Here is a 21742-nt window from a genome sequence, read left to right as displayed (position 1 = left end):
TTTTGGTTCACTTTTCATCCAAATGTATTTAATCCTTCAGTCTCCGACTAGCGTTCACCACGTGCTTTAGCCTTTAACTTCATCATCCACTCTGACGTCAGCGGCGACTTGCGCTTTTGTCGCAGCCTTCCTACGTTTACACGAAAAATGGCGCCCTCTGGTGGGCTGAGCGTGTTCTGCAGCTCCCGTCGTCGTCGCTGAAGCTTGAGAGGCAGACGAACCCTAATGACCCCTGTACATAAACATGTTTATTTCTCTTTATACAGCAAGTTAATAAGCAGATTAGAGACGTCTGAGGAGGCGTCACAACAACATGAGGTGCCGAATTCAAAGGGAGAAAACTGCAAATTAGGCGGGCGGGGGGTCAGGGGTCGAAGACAATCCTCTTCACGTCAGGAACAAACTGTATTTACACGGGATAGAAACACTCGGCAACGGTGTGGCTATGAAAACATCGAGTGCACATAAACGTCACGTTGCACAGTATGTTTGCAGAGACGCCCGACTCCTTCTGACATTCGCAGGTGACTCTTCAGGTTCGGCAACATGATGGCGGGGGAGAAGGGGGTCCGTTCAAAGCTTCGAATGATAAAACATGGCTGAGCTGTACGTGGTGACGACTGGCGGCGAGAGGAAGCCCGGCTTTGCCTTCTTGAGACTTCATGCAAATTCAAGCAGGATGAAACCTTAAGCCCCAACCGAGCACCAAAAAACAAGGAAAAAGAACAAACCGATTTGTTTAAAAAAAAAAAAAACACCCTGTAGTAAATCTGTACAACGAAAATACATCTGGGATCTACACCTAAAGGTACATTACGGTTATATACACTCTCCCCGTCCATATATTATCTTTACAAGTAGACTTCATTCGGACCCAAACATTTAGAAAAAAACAAGACTCCACTGGAAATGAGATCGGTCGTCCATTTTAAAAAGCCGCCGACACAGCGGGGCCCGCTCTGATCTGGATGGACTGCTACTGTAACGGGGGGACGTGAGGGCGTTGTGGGGGCGACTCAACATGTGGACCTTTTTTTTTTAGGGGATACTTCTGCAGCGCTAACGTTTTGAAGAGGATACAAAAGAGAAATCAAGTCCGAGGCGGGCGACTCCTGGCGCGAGAGAGCAGAGACTTCCAAACACTCTTCACTGAAGAGAGCTACATTGTTCCGGGTCTTCTCTGGTGTCGGGTGGGACTAAAGGTTGGAGGAACTGCAGCCGGGTCAGCCTTAAAACGTGTGTGTGGCCCCCCCGAACGTCTGTCTCCTAGCAACCGATAAAAACAGAACCTGGGGGTGTCAAACCTCGTCCTCTCGTTCACGTCGTGTCGCAGCGTCGAGATTCATTCAGAAAAAAATGGAAGGAAAAAAAAAAACTACAAAGTGAGATTCTCACGATCTCTTTGCAAGAAAGGAAAGTAAAGAATGAGTTGTGCCTGCCGTCTCCCAGGATTAGCGGCGGCAACTCCGTGAACATCCCTGCGATGCTGCTCCGCTCTTTAGTCGATTTTGACGTTTGTGTAGATCTTCCTCACGAAGGCACTTGTTCCCATGTAACCCACCGCACCTGCAACACAGACGGAGGATCAGCATCTACAGACAGTCACCTGCAGTCCAGAGTTAATCAGCTTTTGAATTAAACACTGTATGAAATCTGGCGATACAGATACAACAATACAATATATTGCAATACTGTAGGAACAAGGATACATTTGTAGTATTGTCAAGTACTCTGGTATTTACTAGTGATGGTCTGATAAACCTTAATGAACCTTAATGAATGTTTCATTAGAACAGCTGTTCAAAACAAATGAAAATGGTGCAGAGACCGCCATCTAGTGGAAAATATTTGACACCATTCATGAAGCTTCATCAGACCATCACTAGTATCTACAGACCACATGACTCTTGATGAAGTCATAACTGCTTTAATTTGTTTTGAAACCAAACTATGTCCAAACATCAGCTTTAAAAGCTGCTGGAGTCGACAGTATCCTCTCGTCCTCAGTCATCAACAGAATCTTGATGTAATGGCTAGGCCGATAGTTAAAACATACAAATGAACCAACACTGTAAATATTTGCATGTGAAAATTGAAATATAAACCATAAAATAAAATTAGATTAAGCAAAAAAAAAAAGCCCTACCACACAAGCGAAAGTTAAAATAACAGAATAACATCAGAAAAAGTATATTATTTAAGTCTAAGAGTGAAAGTTTATAAGTTTAACTCATCATCTCTGTTTGATTTTTCATGTAGTTTCACAGTTTTCTTACCATCTTCTAAGGCTTGTTTTTAAGATTTGTTATAGTTATGTATTATTTATTTCGCTTTAACACCATTTAAACCACCACAAAATCTAATTAAACCTGTATATGACTGAAGTCATGAACCCAGGAGTTTCAAACACATCAGTTGGTGGAAGGAAATTATTAATCATCACGTCTTCTGGACAAATGTTTGTACCAAGAACCAGAAGAAGCGAAACAAGAAACTGAAATGATTACATGAAAACTACTGTGAAGATGGTTTGAGTCCTTGACCTGACAGACAGCTGCTCTCCCCAGTTTATCCTCGTTGCATAAGCACAATGACAACAAGCCTGAGGAGACAGATGTCGACGCAGTTGCACTTTGTTTTTTAAAAACTTTGATCTGTTCTATTTCTGATCCCTCTCTGGAACGGTGACGCAGCAAAATCCTTTTTCCCTCTCCTTAACGAAAACAAGCGCGAGTGTGAAGGTCACTCACCACACATGATTCCCAGAGCGGTGCTGAACACGGCCATGTAGCCGAAGTAGAAGGACGTCTGGAAGAGTCCGTACATCCTGAAGCGTAAAGAAGACATCTGAGCTGGATTTTCATCCTCCATCACAATGACATCTTTAGTTCCAGGAGCTCAAATGAAACGAGTTCACCTGCAGCTCAAACTACCAGTTCAACAGGAAACTGCAACTTTAAAAAAAATGCTTTTTCTTCTTTTGTTTTCTTTATGTGCGTCACTGGCAACAACTCAGCACTGTTGTTGCAACACAAACGCAACACAAATCTAACACTTGAACAGTGACTCACGTACTCAAGATGCTATCAAGTACTTTCTTGATTGCAATAAACACGCCAACACGACTTACTTGGTTTTGAAGAAGTAGTAGTAAAAGGAGTACATGTAAACGTAGACGGCTGTGGATGCAGCCGACAGGAAGCTTGTCCACTGCCTGCAAAATAAAACAACCATGAAACTCATAATCCCATTCTAACTGTATATTCTAGGTATGAGTGATGAAAAAATATAAAACATAAAGAAGAAATTAAGTCTCATGAACATTTTGCAAAATGTATGATTAATTTGATCAGAAATTGATTTTATAGGGAAGATGATTAAATCGTCTGCACAGAGAGAAAGTTTGGACTCTGTCTTCAACCGTTTCAAGCGACACCTGCTGCTGAGATTTTTTCATGACTTTTCTCTCCTAAAGCTGCATCAATGCCATGGACTGTGATCTGCATTAAGTTCTCAGAAATGTCTGAGGCTATCATGTTGATCACATGATGGTTGTACGATAGGACAATACTGAACAAACCAGAATGATCCATTTGAGATTTAGGCTTTTGAAAGAATTTCAAGTGCGCCTGATAAATGTAAAAGTTAAATAGATAACAAAAGGTGAAAACAGTTGATGTTTTTAACGTGAGATTATAAAAATATATATTGAGGCTATATATTGAGGTTTAATAATATAGTAATATAATAAATATTAGACTTAATATATCGACAAACTACTGTCCATCATGGATGATGACAGTTGTCCTCTGAACAGAGAAGCAGATGGAGCACGAATGCTCCTCCCATGATGCAACACTAATAGACTCAGGGACTCGTTCATTCCTTGTGTTATTAGGCTGTTTAATTCTGAGTTTGGGGGCAGGAGTGAAGTGAAAAGATGATATTCCACCTTATTCTTTGTATCCTTTTCTTTGATCTGTGTTCTTTAGATTTAGATTTTGTCATCTTAGTCTTTCTTTTTATTGCACTTTGTTCTCGTTTCTATGAATCTATTGTCTGTGTTGCTGCGAGCTGGAAAAACAATTTCCCGATGAGATGTCGAGAGGGATCAATAAAGCTCATCAATCCATCTCAACTCTAATCTTTATTAGAGTGTTCATTTTTTTTTCTACAGCTCTAATAGATTTTTTACAACATTTAATTACTTAACTGCTTAACGTTAAGTAATTAACGTTGCTATAAGCTTAACGTTGTTACACTTATTGCTGCAGTTACAAAATCTGAATTTGAGTATATATTTCACCAACACTAGTTAGCTGTCCACTTTATTTCCCGAAGGAGATCTTCAGAGGGATTAACAAACTCAATCTAATCTAATCCAATAACCGTGTTGTACCAAGATAATGTGCAATTTGAAAGTCTGATCAGATCCCAGGCCTGAAAATCATCTCTCACCATCTGTAATCCTCGGCGTTGAGCAGGAAGTACGTGCACACGATGGTGACGCACACGGTGACGATGCACAGGATGACCAGGACCAGCATCATGAAGCCGTACACGTAGTAGATCTTGTACGCCCAGAACGACGTGAAGATGAAATACCTGCGTGAGAAAAGCGGTCAGAACTGTCTGTAGGTTGCAAGTAAACATCTTCCGTGAGGCCGGACTTACATCTCGATAAAAATGGAGCCGAACGGAAGGATCCCTCCGAGGCACACGATGACAGCCGGCTCCATGAACCTGAGGACGAAAGGTTGGAATTCATCATCGGCCGCGGACCCGCGTATTGTTTTAGGAGGCAAAGGAGAGTGTTACGCTCTAATGAAATCTAAAGTCACATCCAGCCGGGTCTCTTGGCAGGCGGCCCATGAGCCTGGCAGCAGATCTCAAACATTAATTCTGACTTTATTGCAGTAGGACTTTTTATTTCCCAGATGCTGAACGGTTTCGTCCTTCACACCCGACGTCGACGCCGGCTGGAACTCACCATTTCTTCTCCGGGATCGGCCGCGGAACTGCATTGACCCGGCAGGGGAAGTTGGGCTGGCCGGAGAGATTCCGCCCCAAAATGGTCCCCACCAGGTTTAGAGGCAGAATCACAAAGAAGCAAATGCAGCAAACGGCCACCTGCGAGAAGACAGACGGTCATTTATCCGAGTCATCTCTTCAACAAATGCTTTAACTATTCATGGATCACATTTCAATCATCCATTATTACAAAGGTTTTCAAAGTTTTCTCCAGTAGCACTAGCAAGCGGAGGTTCCCTGCTGTGACGTGAGTCAAACCCACCATGGTGCCAAATGGAATGGCTCTCGAGGCGTGGTAGTAGATGGCGATGAAGTTGATGAAGAACGCCGTCCCGCACACCATGGCAGGGATCAGGAAGGCACCGATGAACATCTGTTTTATCCACCTCCTCCCTGCGTTTAGTCCAATCAATATTACTATTCAAGACACCAGGTGCTTTGAAAACACAGCAAATAATTTACCTCCTTGTTTTGCGTACAAACTCCCACCAAAGTAGCCATTGACCGGGGATGTTGCAGCGTAAACAAAGATGGCTGTACTCAGCATGGAGCCTCTCCTGCAGAGAAGCAAAATGATTCTAGTTCTTGAAGCCTGCAAACCACAGCATTTCGGGATTTTTGCGCTTGCAAGGAACTGCTGATTTCGAATGAGATGTTTGAATATGCAGAAGATGGAAATGTATTTAAGAACAAAATGGGCATCAGGGTAATAAAAGTATAGAAGGATGTTTAAAAGAAGCAATTTCTAAGAATATAAAAGTTGCCTTTACTAGAGCAGTGTTTATGAGCCTAATAAATGTTTGTGTCTTGAATGAAGCGAGTCTACAAAGACTCCTTAAAATGAAGAGCAAAAACTATTAACTATTAACATTAGGTCATAAAAGAAGCAGCATCTGATGACGCTCAAGAAAAGCTCGAGTCACTCACTCCGTGTACAGGTCCTCCACCATCGCTACGACGATGACGATGAGCGACACCGAGAAGATCTGGCAGCCGGAGCCGATGAGCGAGGAGAAGATCAGCGGATGGCTGGAGGGTCGGAACACGTCTCCGTGGACCTGCTTCCAGCCGTACTCGTCACCCAGGTCTCGGTCCTGGGCAGATCCCACAAGAACAGTCTTACCTTCAGATGAACATCAAGACGTGCGATAATGTGCCTTAAAATCAAACGCACCATGTCGTCCATTTCTTCCTCTTTGCTGTATCGGGCGTAATCCTTCCTGAGGGTTCTCATCAGGATCATGGAGACCAGGCCCACCAGGAAAATGACCATCATGAAGGAGTTGAAGATGGAAAACCAGTGGATCTGGAAGGAGAAAAGCATCCATCATTGAAAAATGATAGAACAACCATCTTGTGGGAAGTCTCTAGAACTGGTTGCCGGACAATAGATCTAGAACTGATAGAGTTTGTATTCCTCAGTACAAGTGTGAGGTGTTTTCAAGCCAAGTTTTAAAACCTTAAAATGTATGAGGAAATACATCAATAGACACTCCAAAGGTAAAGCACCAAAAATTACAAAAATAAGAATAAACATAATTTATTTCGTTTTAATTAATCATTTACATATTAAGTTCAGACTCTGGGGTCATTTTCTTTAAAAGGGAAAAACAAAATGTACGTAAAAGAAAAACCTTTTTAAATATATCACTTTCACATGAAGCTCCGAAGTTACTCCATATATATTTAAACTTCTATTCCATTCATTCATATTCCATTTGATCACCACACAATCAGGGAAAACGTTTAACATTGAAACTAAATACTTAAAGAGTAAATGAACTTATGAAATGTGTTAAGAGCAAAAATTTGTGCAAAAAAAATACTTATCATTAAGACGGAAATTAATGTAAAAATTAATGCAAATATATTGTCTCCTTGTTTTTCCAATACTATTGTCGTCACATATCTTCCGTATTTAAACCTTGAGGGAAAAAACAAGTTGTTGATAAGAGCTCCACATTCACAGTGTTACACCAAGTATTTGTATTTTGTATTTAACTTGAAGTAAAGTTAAATGTGTAACAAGAAGCATGATATTGGTGCCAATAAAGAAAAAAGTACCTCAGCTGTGACAGCACATCTTAAGGACAAAGGCAAACTTGTTCCGAGACATTTCTTACAATGAGTTCTTACAAATTGCGTACATTTGTTCCTAACCTTGACAAAATAATACATATTTGAGCTAACAAGTCAGTAACAAAGCTGGAAGAACAAGACAAACTATACATTGTAGACAGTGATTTACAAATCTGTCTCGGCTCACCCTGTGCTGGAAGAAAGACGGGTCCAGGTACTTGTCGAATCTGTCTTCAAACTTCACATCAGATTTCTTCCACTTCACCTGTGACGGAGAGGTTTAGACATGCAGCCGTATTGATGTGGGGGGGGGGGGGGGGGGGGGGGGGGGAATGCTGGGCTAGTTACCGAGTAAGACATTGCAATCCTGGTGTTGGGCACCAGTCGTACTTTGCTTTCACTGGTCAGATTCACATCAACTATTCTGTTGCCGTTGAAGCCGATCTCCAGTTTCTTGTAGGTCCACAGGTAGTGGTCCTCCCCGTTTTCATCGGCCTCCCCAACAATACCTGAGAAAATACACACATTTTAAAACAAACACAAATATAAATAACGTGTCAGCCACAGAGATTTTGAAGAAAGATGATGTAAAGTAAGCAAATAAATAACATTACATAACAATACGATTACAAAAAACAGAAAAATCAGTTGATTATAAATAATAGTGACAGTTCAAATGATGCCAGGTTTCATTTAACATAGTGGACTCGACGTAAAATGTTAGAAAGACAAACAAAGCTGTCCTAAAGAAAGAAACGATGTTCATCGTCAAGTTTATCAAATATCAAAGCCTTTACGAGTCAACATTGTTTGCATTGGTAGTGCTCCACCTACGACCAACAGGCTGACACGCTGGTGTTTGAAGAACTGCTGGAGCGGTACCACCCAGCACTTTGTACCACAACTAGTTAAGCCATAAATGTCGCCCCAGAAGAAATTACATGAAAAGCTCAATATATTTTTCCCTTTTTTTTTTACATTATTGACAGAGTCTGTCCTCATATTTACCAAAAATAAGGAGACCTACAAAAACATTGATCATGTTTTTTCTGACACTTTAAATACAGTTTTAGAAAGAGACACCGTCACCAAACAGGACTAACCGCAGATGCATATCTCAGGAAACAGAACAGCAATGCCACACATCCACACACACAAAGTATCAAGGACTTTGTGACCCTGGTCTGGAAAAGCGCTATATAAATATAAATTATTTACTTACATTCTGCATATACTGTACAGGGATTAAAGATCAATGCAATTCTGCTGTAAAGCTTGACCATTATGTACTATAACAACTTAATACCACACCACACAACAGGTTTCTCTAACAGGTTTGACAGGTTTTCCCATGATTTAGAAACTTCTTCTTTCAATTGGAAATATGAAGTTATGAGAGTAACTTCCGACTGAAATCCCAGAGAAAAAGGAACTGTATGACTTTTAAGAAACTATAATATACTGTAATACTATAATATTGTATATTATAGTTGATAGTTTTACAGAATAACAAACATTTAGTAGAAAGAAATAAGTAATATGTTGAAGCTTTGGTTAAAAAACATCAAACATAATATATTTTGCTTCAGGGAAAAGTCATTATGGAAAGAACAAAGGCTTGCAGACGTTATACTGTATATGGTGTAAGCGTTTAAGCAGTTCAGCTGATAAAAACAAAGAACCATAATGAACCTCAAATTCAAAAGCTTCAATAATGAATATTTTTAGACTTCACATAATCATTGTCGTTTTTAAACACTGCATGCTGTAAGAAAAATTGGCTTTTTCAGTCTCTGCGGAGCACAGAGCTTGACAAATGGTTCGAGCTAAAAATCTCAGGATAGAGATCCACAAATGTCAAGCACTATGTTAAACCACAGTTACTCTTGAATAATGTGAGGTTATTGATTCCAAATCACAAAATTCATTGTTCCATTTTAATACACCACATTTTGCAAAACAATGAACCAGCTAACCATTTCCTATGAAATCCCAAGATGGATAGAATAGAGGATAGAAGGATAGAATGCATGCAAGACTGAGAGGATAACATCATCAAGATTCTGCATTTGAAAGATTGAAACTAGAACTGATCGTCTACCCTTTCCTCCATTTAGAGTCAATAGAATGTCTCCCCCTTATCAGCATACATCGCAAATATTTAATGACTCACTTCAGCCATTGAGTTACAAGTACAAATATTGTGAATTCAGTGTGAAATATCTCCGCAAGGCACTTTTATTCAAAAGGTTTGATACGCAGTCAGTGTCAAGACTTAGGCAGATGTACCAACAAGTGAGTTATTAAGACCTAAATTATTCAACACTTAAAACATTCAGACATTGTCCATCCAACAACACACGTTTGTTTCCAGCGAGTCAGCAACTTCGCAACTTAGTACTCACCCCAGATGGGAAGGTCATCGATGTACATTTGGTACCAGTAGTGGTTTTTGATAGCGTAGACAAAAGCATCTCGCTTGGCTTTGTCCAGATCAATTTCACAATACGTGGTCTGCATGACCTCATCTGAAAAAGAGGAAAACATTTGAAGATGTGAAAGCCATCCTTTTATTCAAACATTCTAGCCAAGCGCATAACACAAGTTCACGTTTGTTACCTTTGAACTTTATGTCAAGGCCACTGAACTCCAACTCCACTCCCTGCAACGCTTCTCCGAGAGTTTCATGGTAATGACTGATGGTCTTCTTAGAGCCCACGCAGAAGGGCAAAGAGAAATACTTGTACGTCTCCTGGCGATTGTGGTAAGGCCCGACTGTGTTCATCCATAAAACTACCTCCTCCTTATCCATGTACTGCGGGAGAAAACAAGGCTTGAATCAGTTAAATTCACTTGATATTCGCTCGTTGTAGAATATATATTCAAAATAACCAATAAGAACTGTTGCCCTCAATAATTCCAAGTCAGTAAATACATTTATGTTGACGTTTCTCGCGTCTGTTCAGCTTGTGATAAACGTCAAATATAACTTTTGATACAAATGCCTCCACTTTGAGATAGTAAGTAAGTAAGTAGTTTTTATTTGTATAGCGCTTTTCCAGACCAGGGTCACAAAGCGCTTAAACAATCAAAACAATATTCAATAAAGTATATACTTTAAAGATCAAGATAAAACTGATAACATAACAGGAGTTCCAGAAAATCAAGGATAAGCCTGAACAAATAAAAAAGTCTTAAGATGTTTCTTAAAGCGCAAAGAGAGAGGAAGATAAAAGAGAACCTGAACATATCTATATATATTATTGTTATTTATTGAGGTGGGTCATTTATTTCAAGTCTTCATAATAATAGACACTAACAACTGCGTAATAAACGTAACTATAGTATTTGACGTGTATATAAAAAAACAAAACAATCGAATTCCGAGAAGCTAACTTTCTAAAGCATAACTACACAGATGTCATTTTAACTGTCATTATTGTAAGTGTTTTGGATACAAATCAAAGTTAAACAACAGCGTAGATGGATTTTTATTGAGGCCGTTCTAGTCCAAAAAAAAAAAGTGTATAAAAAAAAAAAACAGGGCCCGGACGTGAAACCCGGTATTCCGGTATAGCGTAACTAAACTAACAAATGCCACAGCTCACTGCTCCACCGTTTGAAGTCGTACATGTTGCCAAACCCTCACACGTACAGATGTTGAAGTCGCCATTGTTATTTCAACTCACTTATGAAGCTAAATCGCATTTTTTTTTTGGCCGGTGACAAATGAAGGCTTTGTGCTAACATGCTAACAGTCATTGGACTCTAGCGTCAATGCTACAAACGTTACCCTGTTAGCTCTCAGGCTGAGCACATTCTCACATAAATATTGTGAAACTACAGCATAAAAAGCCGGCTGTGTCGCGACCATTTGTTGTTAAAAACGCTGTTTTCATGTGTAGCTTGCAGCCATAGCTAGCTACACCACAGCTAGCTCCACTTCACACTCGGCCTCCTCTCACCGTGTGTTGGTGTTCATCCGCCTCCACAGGTAATACAGATCCCGCGACAATGAGGAACACCGCTGCTGCTGCTGCCACCTTCCACCGGGAAGATCCCATTATTTTCGGGGGGGAAAACGCAGAGAGATCGGGGGGACGTAGAATGGCTATCCCACCTTCTTCCTGGTTCTATGACAGGCAGTTTTTTAGGATGCGCTCGTACGCATATGGCGTAGTGCTTTACCCACAGCCAGCGTTCGCGTCGGTGATTGGCCAGACCTCGTCACGTGGAATAGTGTAGCCAATCACAGGGCGCGCTGGTGAACAACCGGTGAGTAAAGAAACTCTGTCCGCAACCTTCAGCCACGTCACCCGAGAGCCTGGAGAGGAGCTTCACCTTTCAGCGAATCTGTTCTCCACACCTGACACGTATGTTCCACCTGTACACCTGTACACCTGCGAGCCCGAGATGAATATGTTCCGCTTAAACAAAATGAAAAAAAAAAAATCCAAGCGGGATCACATAATGTATTGTGACTAGTTGAAGGAGCCACCAAGTAAAATAAGTATAAATAAATAATTCAACATTATTTTAAAACTTTGAAATAAAGGTCATTCTATATTAGGTTAGGTTAGGTTAGGTAGAAGTTTATTGATCCCTCAGGAGGTCTCCTTCGGGATTTTTTTTTTCCAATTAGACATAGCAATACAGCAATTTTTCATAAAAATAAAAATAAGAACAAGAACAAGAGAAATAAAGATAAAGAACATAGATCAAAGACAAAGGATACAAAGATTAACATGGAACAGAATGTCAAGATACTTTCACTCCACTCCTGCCCCTCAAACTCAGATTTAAGTAAGTAAGTAAATAAGTAAGTCATTTTTATTTGTATAGCGCTTTTCCAGACCAGGGTCACAAAGCGCTTAAACAATCAAAACAATATTCAATAAAGTATATATTTTAAAGGTCAAGATAAAACTGATAACACAACAGGAGTTCCAGAAAATCAAGGAAAAGCCTGAACAAATAGAAACGCCTTAATATGTTTCTTAAAGGAGTCAGTAGATCCATCAAGCCTTGCCTATAATTGTATTTATTAAAATGTATTTCATAAAAGATTTTAAAGAAAAACAACATTGTATATTCATACATGTAAATACAATTTAAGTTTTATATTATTCAATATAGAAATATAGATGGATTATAGTGAGACAAAGACATTTTACTCTTTATATTAATTTATTCAGATCCACAAACATGAATGATAGTGAAAGGAACATTTTAAATGATAACAAAAAAAAACATTTTTAAAAAACTAAAATAATATTGGGGGTTTGATCAGTGCAGCAATTCTAGTTAATATTCCCTTTTCACTTATGCCCCACTTAAGAACATATAATCAAAACAAGTGACAAAGTCTTTGTTTCTTTCTTTCTCTTTTAACTTTTAAATCAATCAAAAGCCCATTGTTATGTCATTTATTCAATATAAACAAGGACTCAATTTTTTGCAGTGGTTTCATCAACAACATACAGAAACCTTTCTCCATCACGAGAGAATTTCATGGATAAGAAATAACCTGATTTAGATGAAATAATTCCACATTAAATATTTGATATACATTTTCTCTTCCACAGAAAACCGGTTTATTGCCGTGAGACACATTTTGTTGCGGACAGCTGCAGGATAAAAGCCATTATAAAATTAAATGACACGCGTTTATCTTCAGGACGTAGCCACACCAGACCAAATATTTAGTGATTGTAAGTGATTGTCTATCCGACACTGAAGGAACCTTTAATGGATCCAGGAAATCAGAACATATATTTTCCTGATTAACACTTTTCTTTTCTTAACATTGCAGACATGAATTATCACACCTTTGTTTGCTGGGACATTTCCAGCCGGTGGTCAGATGATGTTCATCACGAGTGTCTGGGTTCCTTGGTGACGTCACCGACGCTCCTCAGCCCGTCCCTGCTTCGTTTAACACATTAGTGCTGGAGACAAACATTGTTTGTAAGTGTTTCTCTATAGAATCGTCAATGGGAACAACATTATTCTCATCCATAAAAAGTCTGTCACAGGCCTGGTGATGATGGCATGTCAAACATAGACAAGTAACTAAGTAAGTCATTTTTATTGGCTCAAATCTTTAAAGTAAGTAATACATAGTAAGTAATTAGTATTTATATAGAGCTTTTCCAGACCAGGGTCACAAATTGCAAACAATCAAGACAATACTCAATACAATATATACTTAAAAGGTAAAAAATATACAAGTATAACTCTCACTTCCTGTCTTGGTATAATTTTCAACATGATAATATCTCTTGCTTATCTTGTTTTAAACACAAGCATCCGTTTGGTCACATAATTGACATGTACTTGGATTGTATCCAAAATGATGGCGGAAATAAAATGAATAATCCAGAAATATAAGCAAAACTGATCCTATTTTATTCCATTATAATGAGTTTTCACTCAATTATAGAGCAACCGAACAAATGAAGATAATTACTGTCATGTATCATCCGGCTCCTTTACAAGCGCTCCAAAAACTCCCTGTAGAGACAAAGAAGCAGCGTCAACACACAGCACTGTGGCGTCGACCGAGAGCCACAGAGATGACCATGCTTGGTGAATCTTACTTTATGATTCCAGGCAGTCTGGAGTCTCTCCAAATGCCGTTGTGCAGATACCCGAGAGAACCCTCGAAGGCCACCATTTTCACTTGCTCAGCATTCTGCGCCTTCACCGCCGACTCCCACAGCTGTCACACCGCAAACAGAAACGTTCCTCCAGAAGGGTTCACTTCTCCGTATATAAACCAACTTGGGATTTACCTCCTTTGCAACCCAAATAGGAACCCCGGGGTCATCCTCAGAGTGAAGGAAGAGGATTGGATTTTTCATTTTCTTCAGACTGCGGCAGAGCATCAAGTCATAAATGAAATCAACGACTTATGACTATAAAAAAAAACATACTTTTCCTCCGTAGGAAACACCAGCTTGTTGTTTGCCCACGGTTCTGGAAAGAGGAGCCCGTGACCGGGTATCTTCCAGTAGAACTTAAAAAGAACATGTTAGAGGTGAAGTTGAAATGAAGACCGCTGAAGATGTCTTGACGTTACCCAAGAGAAGGTATGCTCTCTGATGTCCAGTCGAACAGTGCAGAATGCAGAATCAAGGATCAAGCCGTCGTAAGTTACACCTGTCACAGCAGCAGATCAACATTCAACAAGAGAAACAGAGGAAGTCAATATCAGGGATTATTTAACTCCTTCCTACCTTGTTCTAGGAGTTTGACGGCAGCGTTTGTGGACACACTGCAGAGAAGAAGGGAGAGAAAAATGTCAGCTGGTTTTCCAATAAAACTTTGGAAGACATTTATAAATCACTACGAACAGCTACTTTTTTTTGTGATGTATAGAAGTGTGTGTATTATTGGAAACACCTTCAGTTGGTGATTAAGTGATGCCGCCTGGAGCTGTGTGTATAATCACTCACACACACAAACAAACAATTACACACACGCGCTCACGCATACACACACACATATTTATTGACTGTCTCTCAGTCCCTCTCCAGTCTTCAATATAAATAAGGATCTTGTTATTCTCCAGCAAAAGTAAAGGTGTAAAGATTTGGATATCACATGCTTCACAGATTCTACTTTTGCATTTTCAAACTTTAAAACCAGGAGTGTGAACCTGAAATTCCCGAAATGATATAACAGTAACAAGAACACACAGTAAAGTAAATGTATTAATGCAGGGTTTCACATTGTCACCACATTGTTCAAACATTAAAGTTAACCCCTTAAAGACCCATTTAAATGTGTATTAATTGTATATATTCCATTAAACATAGCATAGGTACTTCTTTTTATTTAGGAGAGAACGGGTATCAAAATGGTTTTGGGATAACATGTTATTACGTTATGTTTCTGAATACATAAAAAACTATTCTTTCAGAAAATAGTTAATTTTACTTTTTACTTACCAAGAATTAAAATCTTTAGAGATAAAAAAAGAGATTTTGAGCACATGCTGCTTATCATTTTATGACCACATGTGGCTCCCAGACCTTTGCTTTTCCTCACACATCTGTTTTGGTTCGACCTTTTTTTAATTTTTTATTAACTGCTCATCTGGTTCCTTCACTGACGCAGTATCAACTTTACTCTGAGTGGTTAAAAACTGCATGTCTGAACAACCAGTACTTCAGAAGCTTACTTATCATAACTGAAGATGGATTATTGAAGGAGAACGGCTCCTTGTTTTCTTTAATCGAAGTTCAAATCAAAGCTGTTGTTTGTCATTTCTATGCAAAGATTGTTGAAGGAGAAAAGCTCGCAGCACTTTAGGTCGAGCATAAACAAATATTAATTCCCTTGACTGCTGCACACTTGCATCTATTTATTCTGTTTGTAAGCTACAGTTTGATGACCTTTTTTAGGAGGACGTCTTTAAATAAACACTCCGTTTCCTCACAACAATGGCAGTTCGTGCACTGACCCGGTGCCAAGTGAGTGACCCCAGATGATGACCCGGCTGCTCCCGCTTCGGGCTTTGACCCAGTTGTACACGTGGAGGAAGTCAGTGGTCAGGCCATCCTCAGTGGGCTCCCCCGTGGAATCCCCAAATCCTGTCAGAGTTCCTCACGTCAACCTCACTGCTCTCTTCACAAAGGCTCGAGCGGCGTGACGACCACATGGTGGCAGTCACACAGAGGAGAAGTTTCACACAAGACTGGCTTTCATTTGTGAAGATCTCAAGACAATCATTTAAACGGAAGGGAGAGATATAAAAGTCAGAACGCACCTCTGTAGTCGGGCACCACCACATGATAGTCTTGTTCACTTAATAGCTGTGAAGAAATGACAGCGGCGCTCAGGCTTTATGTTACTCTGTTAATCCTGCACATGATGGATTTGTTTGCGTGGGTGATCACTCACTTTTGCTACTCCAACTCGATGAGGCGCTGCCCTGTGGCGATGAATCACAGACAACGCAAATGACAATTAATCGCTCTGCGAACAACTCCTGCGCATTGTTTCGTCAGCGAGCAACACCACTGCATTATTTATCTCACCTTGTTCCCGTGTTTCCATGAAGATATATGAAGACCGTCCTGCCGTCGCCTAATGAGTTCTGGTGCCAAGCCAGGTCTTTCCCTTGAGCCTCTTTCCAAAGACTTTTAGGGAGTGTTTGCCTGTTTAAAAAACAGCATAATTACAGCCACAGGTAAACATTAAGTGCATCCTATAACCTTCTTTTTAATGTCAGACTGGCGAATCTCACCAGACGCCGAGAGAGATTCCATCTTCCGGAGTCAAGTAGAAGTTGGCAGTGTGATGTAAGGAGAGCTCGGCGGGTCGGCTCAGGTCGATGCAGAACGGCAACCGGACTACAGACCAGAGAGAGAATGAAAGTTGTACACAATATGAAGATCTGCCAGTCATCTCCATTGGGCCCTCATGAGAGGAGACTATAACTATAAAACTGATAAGAAATAAAAATTAAAAATGGCACAAGACATTTTTAATGTTAAACATAGCAATTCATTATATACATCATACAATTTAAAGTGCATACATCTCAATAAAAACTCAATCAATAGACTATGTTAACATATTTTTTTTTAAAAAGAAAGTAAAACAAAGGTACTATCTCTCTGTAAGCTTTTGTTTCTGCTGCCACCTATTGTGGAGTCAGCGTAGCATCGGCCATTTTGAAAGTTGCATTCAATAAATCACAATTTCTATTTGAATTCAAAAAAACGTTGAGCCCTAGTCCCTTTCAAATGTTGGCATGTAGGCACCTCGCAAATGAAATGTGGCCCATTAATAATGTCATTTTCCACCACCTTCCTAGGGTTTACTTACTTCTGAATTTATCGGCAAAGTACTGCATCAATTCTGGAGCTTTCATTGCCACAAAAGGCACCAGGAGAAGGACGACAGCGATCAGAAAATATACACTTCGTCCAAACCCTAAACTGAAGGGAAACACAAGAGGCAAAAAATAATTTGAAATAATAGAATATTGGGAACATTTTTTTTTTTTTTAAATGCTGCCGATTCATGTCATGGGATTGTAGGAAGCATGAGTGTAGCTCTGGGTAATCATTAGAGTGTTATGGGATACCCGAGGCAAACATGTACTTTTTATAGGGTTGCTGGTAAATTCTTAGTATTTTGAGGGGGACAAAAATTGCATGTGTGCGCAATGGCTCATTCTACAAGGAAGTTTATGAGAATCCCTGGAAAAAAACTGGTCATCCCCAGGACAATAAGATGTTGTCTGTGTAGCACTTCGGAAAAATAGTCTTTTTGTTCTCTTAATTGTTATTATTAGTACTTTATTTAGCCAGAAGTCTCCGGCGTCTTCCGAGGACTCGGGGTGCTGTGGATGAAAGATGATGCTCTGGAGTGAGGAGCGGCACCATCTGTGTTCAGTGGTATAATCATTATTGATTAATGTGTCTTCACGGCAGCTCGCACCGTGAGAGATCAATCTGAACATGTGGTTAGACAAGTGAAGGCAGCATGTTTCAAGATGTTGTTATCTTATTACATTAATGCATAAGCACAGTCCATTTTCGATGGCGTCTCCTTTCAAACCCGCCGAGTCTGTAGAGCAGAAATAAGTTACACTAAAAAGAGCTTTGTCAGTTATGGTAAATGGATGTGTTCAGGGACTGGTTTGGCTGCCGTCTTAAAAGCAAGAGTGTCCCTGAATGTCCCACATGAATCTGCTGGTGTAGAAAGATATTCTTAAAACCTACTTCCAGGATGGATGTGCAAGGGAGGGGTCCAGTCCATTCAGAGGTGAGACATGAAGAAATAATTGGTATTTTATCAAGCCATTGGTTTAATGTGCTTTTATTTAAAAAGGGCAAAATAACAAAACTGCTGTTTTCAAAAGCTTTGTTTCTACTTTTCTTTATACATATTGGACATTTTCAGTCTTATACTATGTTATTACAAGATTTAAGGGGCCATAAAGTGCGTCATGGCTCAGGTGAATAGTGAATAGTGTCAGAATAGTGTAACTGCAAAGCATTGAATGTTATCTCCATTTCCCCCGTTTCCAATTTTCTGTGTTTACGTTTATTTACAAAACTAGTAAAGGCTCTTGTTTTGTCACCGTTTTATCTTTCTGGTAACGTCTCTCTGTACCTTATATGAAAACACAGCTCCAATTACTAGCTTGGAGGTCATGTGGACACTCACAACGGGCGGGTCGTCTGGGCAAAATTAACGAAGAGCAATACTCGGGGTACTCCTGTTTCCACCAAAAGTCCCACCCATAAAAAAACATGTCCGTAGGTGTGAATGTGTGTTTGCGTTGTTGTGTTTCTCTGTGTGCCCTGGAATTAATTTATTATATTTACTTATTTCTAGAACACTTGGTTCTTGATATCATTAACCAGAACAATGACAAAAAATGTGAATACAACATTAATAACATAAGTATGTAAGTCATTATTTGTAAAGCACCTTTCTCAGACCAGGGTCAAAAAGCACTTTAATAATAAAAAAGAATACATAGTTAACATGTAGCTAACATGCTTTAAAAGGCCAAGATAACAAAGAGAAAAACAGAGCAGCCCCAAGAAAATTAAGAAAACGCCTGCACAAATAAAAATGTCTTCTTGAAGGAGTCAATAGACTCCATCAATCGCAGCGAGAGAGAAAGATCGTCACAAAGCTTAGGAGCAACAAGCTGGAAGGATTTCTCTCCTCTGGTCCGGGTGCGGTAGCAAGGAATCATCTGTAGATTCAGTTTTAAGGATCGGGGAAATGTGAGTTTTCCTACTAGAGCAGGTCAGAATTCTCTCTGCAGTGTTTTGTATTAATTGCAGGCGAGACATATCCTTCTTGTTTAGACACGAAAATAAACTGTTACAATAGTCTAAACGAGAAGACACATGGAGTACAAGCTCCAGAACATGTTGTGACATCATTTTTCCATTCAGTTCAGAGATTTTTCTCAGTTGAAGGAAACAGTTTCTTCTCAGTTTTCTGCAGTGTTGAACTAGAGACATGTCTTTGTCAAATACAACACCCAGGTTTCTCAGGCTCAGTTGGACAGACTGACCTAAGTCACCCAAGAACTGACTCAACCGTGGAACCTTATCATCAGGAGTAATAGCCAGAGATTCATTTTTGTCCACATTTAGCTGCAACATGTTTTCACTCAGTCATTGTTTGATTTCTAGCAAACAATTGACTGAACTGTTCAGCCTCTGGGGCTCAGTTGGATCAAAAGAGCACTAGAGCTGGATGTCATCAGCAAAAATGTGGTAAGAAACACCAGAAAATCTATGAACGATTTTACCCCGGGGGAATCAAGTACAGCAAAAATAGTAAAGGACCTAAAACAGAACCTTGATGGACTCCACACAACAGATCCGCTGATTCAGACCTTACTTGAATTCCAAATTCCCCCTACAGTACTCTGTACTTCATCCCTTGCCTTCACCCCTTACGCTGTGGAAAAACCCTGGTGAGAACCCATATAGCAATAGTATATAATAATAAAATATAAATATAGACAGAAAACAAGAAATGTCTTAGAAATATTAATTTAATTTAGAATTAATTTCTTACAGACATATACTGTATATCAATAGATTCAGCCAAAATTAAGTGAAAAAAAACACAAGAGGAAATAAGGGCATTACTCTGGGTACTTCGGTTTTCCCCAACAGTTTGAAAAAACACATATCTGTAGGTTTATCTCATGCAACAAAATAAATGTTACTTTTTACAATACCTAACAGTCTATTTACTTATTTTCTAGAACACTTGGTTCTTAATAGCTGCGTCGGAACAATAATAAGAAGGTGAGTTAGCGTCAAAGTTAATGATTTGAGAAGATAACTACAGTGTGGAGTCCACGATTGTAGACGTCCAAGGATACAGACAAACCTACTGAAAGAAACAATGTGTTTCGTGTTACAATCCAAAATGAGAAAGTGTCACACCACAAGGCTTTATACGACTTTGTTTAATCAGAAACACATTACGAGTCCAAGATAATAAAAGTGTATCAAGGTTAATGACGTGAAATCTAGAAGCATTATCTTCAAGCTCCATCGTTTAACCTTCAGGTTATGAGGCTGATAACATTAGAAGGCCATTGTTCTGGAAGAAGGTGAGTTAAGACGCAGACATCTTAGCTAGTTCTCATAGAAAATACGGTTGCAAACATTACCATGAGAGAGATGAATGGAATGATCCAACTAGAGAGGGTGTAACTGTTAATGCTGGGACCATGAATCCCCGCAGGCAACATTATAATAGAAGATTTTAGTCAGACAATTGCGATCTAATGGACAAAACATCCCAGGTTCTCTTTTAACACTCTAATCAGCCAGAAGAGCCCTTTTAGTAAAAGACTAATTTCTGCACTCGCTCTGGGGAAACATCGAGGAGGTGATTATTTCAACAAGCATCACTCTGCCTCCTCTCCTGACCAGAGTTAGCACTTTTGCATCACCTTTTGAGATCTTCAACAGAAACGCTCTCAAGGTTCAAGGATGTTATTATGCCGCTCGGTTAAAATGTATTCTTGGGGTTTCTTTTATTAGAATTCTTGCCGGTTGTTTTATGCAAAGTGAGAATCATGTTGTATTTTTTTTTTTTTAATATGAGAATACTTCACTGCTATAGCTCCAAAGTAACACAAAACATGTATCAAAAATGTATTTAAGTTTAAAACACTTGGTGGTTGTAAATGTTGAGCCACACAAATGCCCGTCATGCTCTTCAGAAATATTGAAGATTAAAATATTTCTTCTATAACAAAACGTTTTTTTATATATACCTTTACTAGGCTAAAATGGAAGTGCAACTTTTATATAATTTATTTTTATACATTTTTGCTTTGTTTTCATCACCAACAACACTATTATTTATTTTTAAATTATTTTAATTTAAACATATTTTTGGCGCCAAATGTTCTATTCATTCATTGATAAAATGATTAACATAAATATAACAATAATCTTGTTTCCAGTTTCTTTGTTTAGCAAGCTTTCCTATGATATAAGTATTTTTATTTGGCTAAATATTAAACAAGTTATGACATTTTGCAAGTCGGATTTAGCTAAAATATTGAACTTGAACTTGACTTAGTATTAAGGAGGGTTGACCAGAAGTTAGTGCATTATCACCAGTTTTAATAATCCATAACTTTCTTAATATTCATCACAAGAAATGATACTGGTTAATGGTTCAATACTCCAAAACAATGCATTATTACTATTATTATTATGATTATTACTATTGTTATTACTATTATTAAGTCAAGTTGGTGTAAACATGATGTACTAGTCACACTGTTGAGAGGAGTAGCATATTAGCATATTAGCATCTACTGGTTGAGTTACAGCAGGTTAGCGTTGTTGCTAGTTAGTTAGCAAACTCACTGTTTCTGCTGCTTCCTCTGCGCTGCTTTCTTCGGAGCTTCTCTTCTGCTGAAGGGAGAAGAATCACTTTTCGGGATTCTTTTCTTCATCTTGTACCTGCACTGTATCACGCGTGAGGAAACACATGCACGCTTTTTATCATTAAACCGTTAACCTAAAGTGAAGAATCATAACTTGAATCCAAGTCAAAGTTCAGTGAACGGCGGAAGAAGTTATTTCTTAAGGTGGCGACTGTTTGATCG

At 39.2% G+C, this 21742-nt stretch overlaps 2 protein-coding genes across 2 annotated transcripts; both read right to left on the bottom strand.

Annotated features, from left to right (window-relative positions):
• Window positions 1-230: 230 nt before the first annotated feature.
• On the bottom strand, window positions 231-11297 carry tm9sf3 (transmembrane 9 superfamily member 3). Its single transcript, XM_087802813.1, has 15 exons — window positions 11076-11297; window positions 9730-9925; window positions 9516-9638; window positions 7459-7619; window positions 7298-7375; window positions 6206-6337; window positions 5959-6125; window positions 5494-5588; window positions 5294-5424; window positions 4991-5130; window positions 4675-4743; window positions 4459-4605; window positions 3131-3214; window positions 2751-2827; window positions 231-1566 (listed from the first exon to the last, which is right to left on the bottom strand). The coding sequence occupies exons 1-15, from the start codon at window positions 11172-11174 to the stop codon at window positions 1499-1501; spliced, it is 1767 nt and encodes a 588-aa protein (XP_087658939.1). The 5' UTR covers window positions 11175-11297; the 3' UTR covers window positions 231-1498.
• A 981-nt stretch (window positions 11298-12278) lies between these two features.
• Window positions 12279-21706, bottom strand: LOC148069243 (lysophosphatidylserine lipase ABHD12). Its single transcript, XM_087803138.1, has 14 exons — window positions 21501-21706; window positions 16948-17060; window positions 16364-16469; window positions 16155-16274; window positions 16018-16048; window positions 15884-15929; window positions 15578-15707; window positions 14349-14386; window positions 14192-14271; window positions 14046-14128; window positions 13905-13983; window positions 13710-13831; window positions 13580-13623; window positions 12279-13058 (listed from the first exon to the last, which is right to left on the bottom strand). The coding sequence occupies exons 1-13, from the start codon at window positions 21587-21589 to the stop codon at window positions 13602-13604; spliced, it is 1059 nt and encodes a 352-aa protein (XP_087659264.1). The 5' UTR covers window positions 21590-21706; the 3' UTR covers window positions 12279-13058; window positions 13580-13601.
• Between the last annotated feature and the right edge of the window lie 36 nt (window positions 21707-21742).

The sequence above is a fragment of the Callionymus lyra genome, chromosome 11 (genome assembly GCF_982586985.1).
Source record: "Callionymus lyra chromosome 11, fCalLyr1.hap1.1, whole genome shotgun sequence".
NCBI classification, from domain to species: Eukaryota; Metazoa; Chordata; class Actinopteri; order Syngnathiformes; family Callionymidae; genus Callionymus; species Callionymus lyra.
This window is presented reverse-complemented; position numbering and strand designations above follow the sequence as displayed.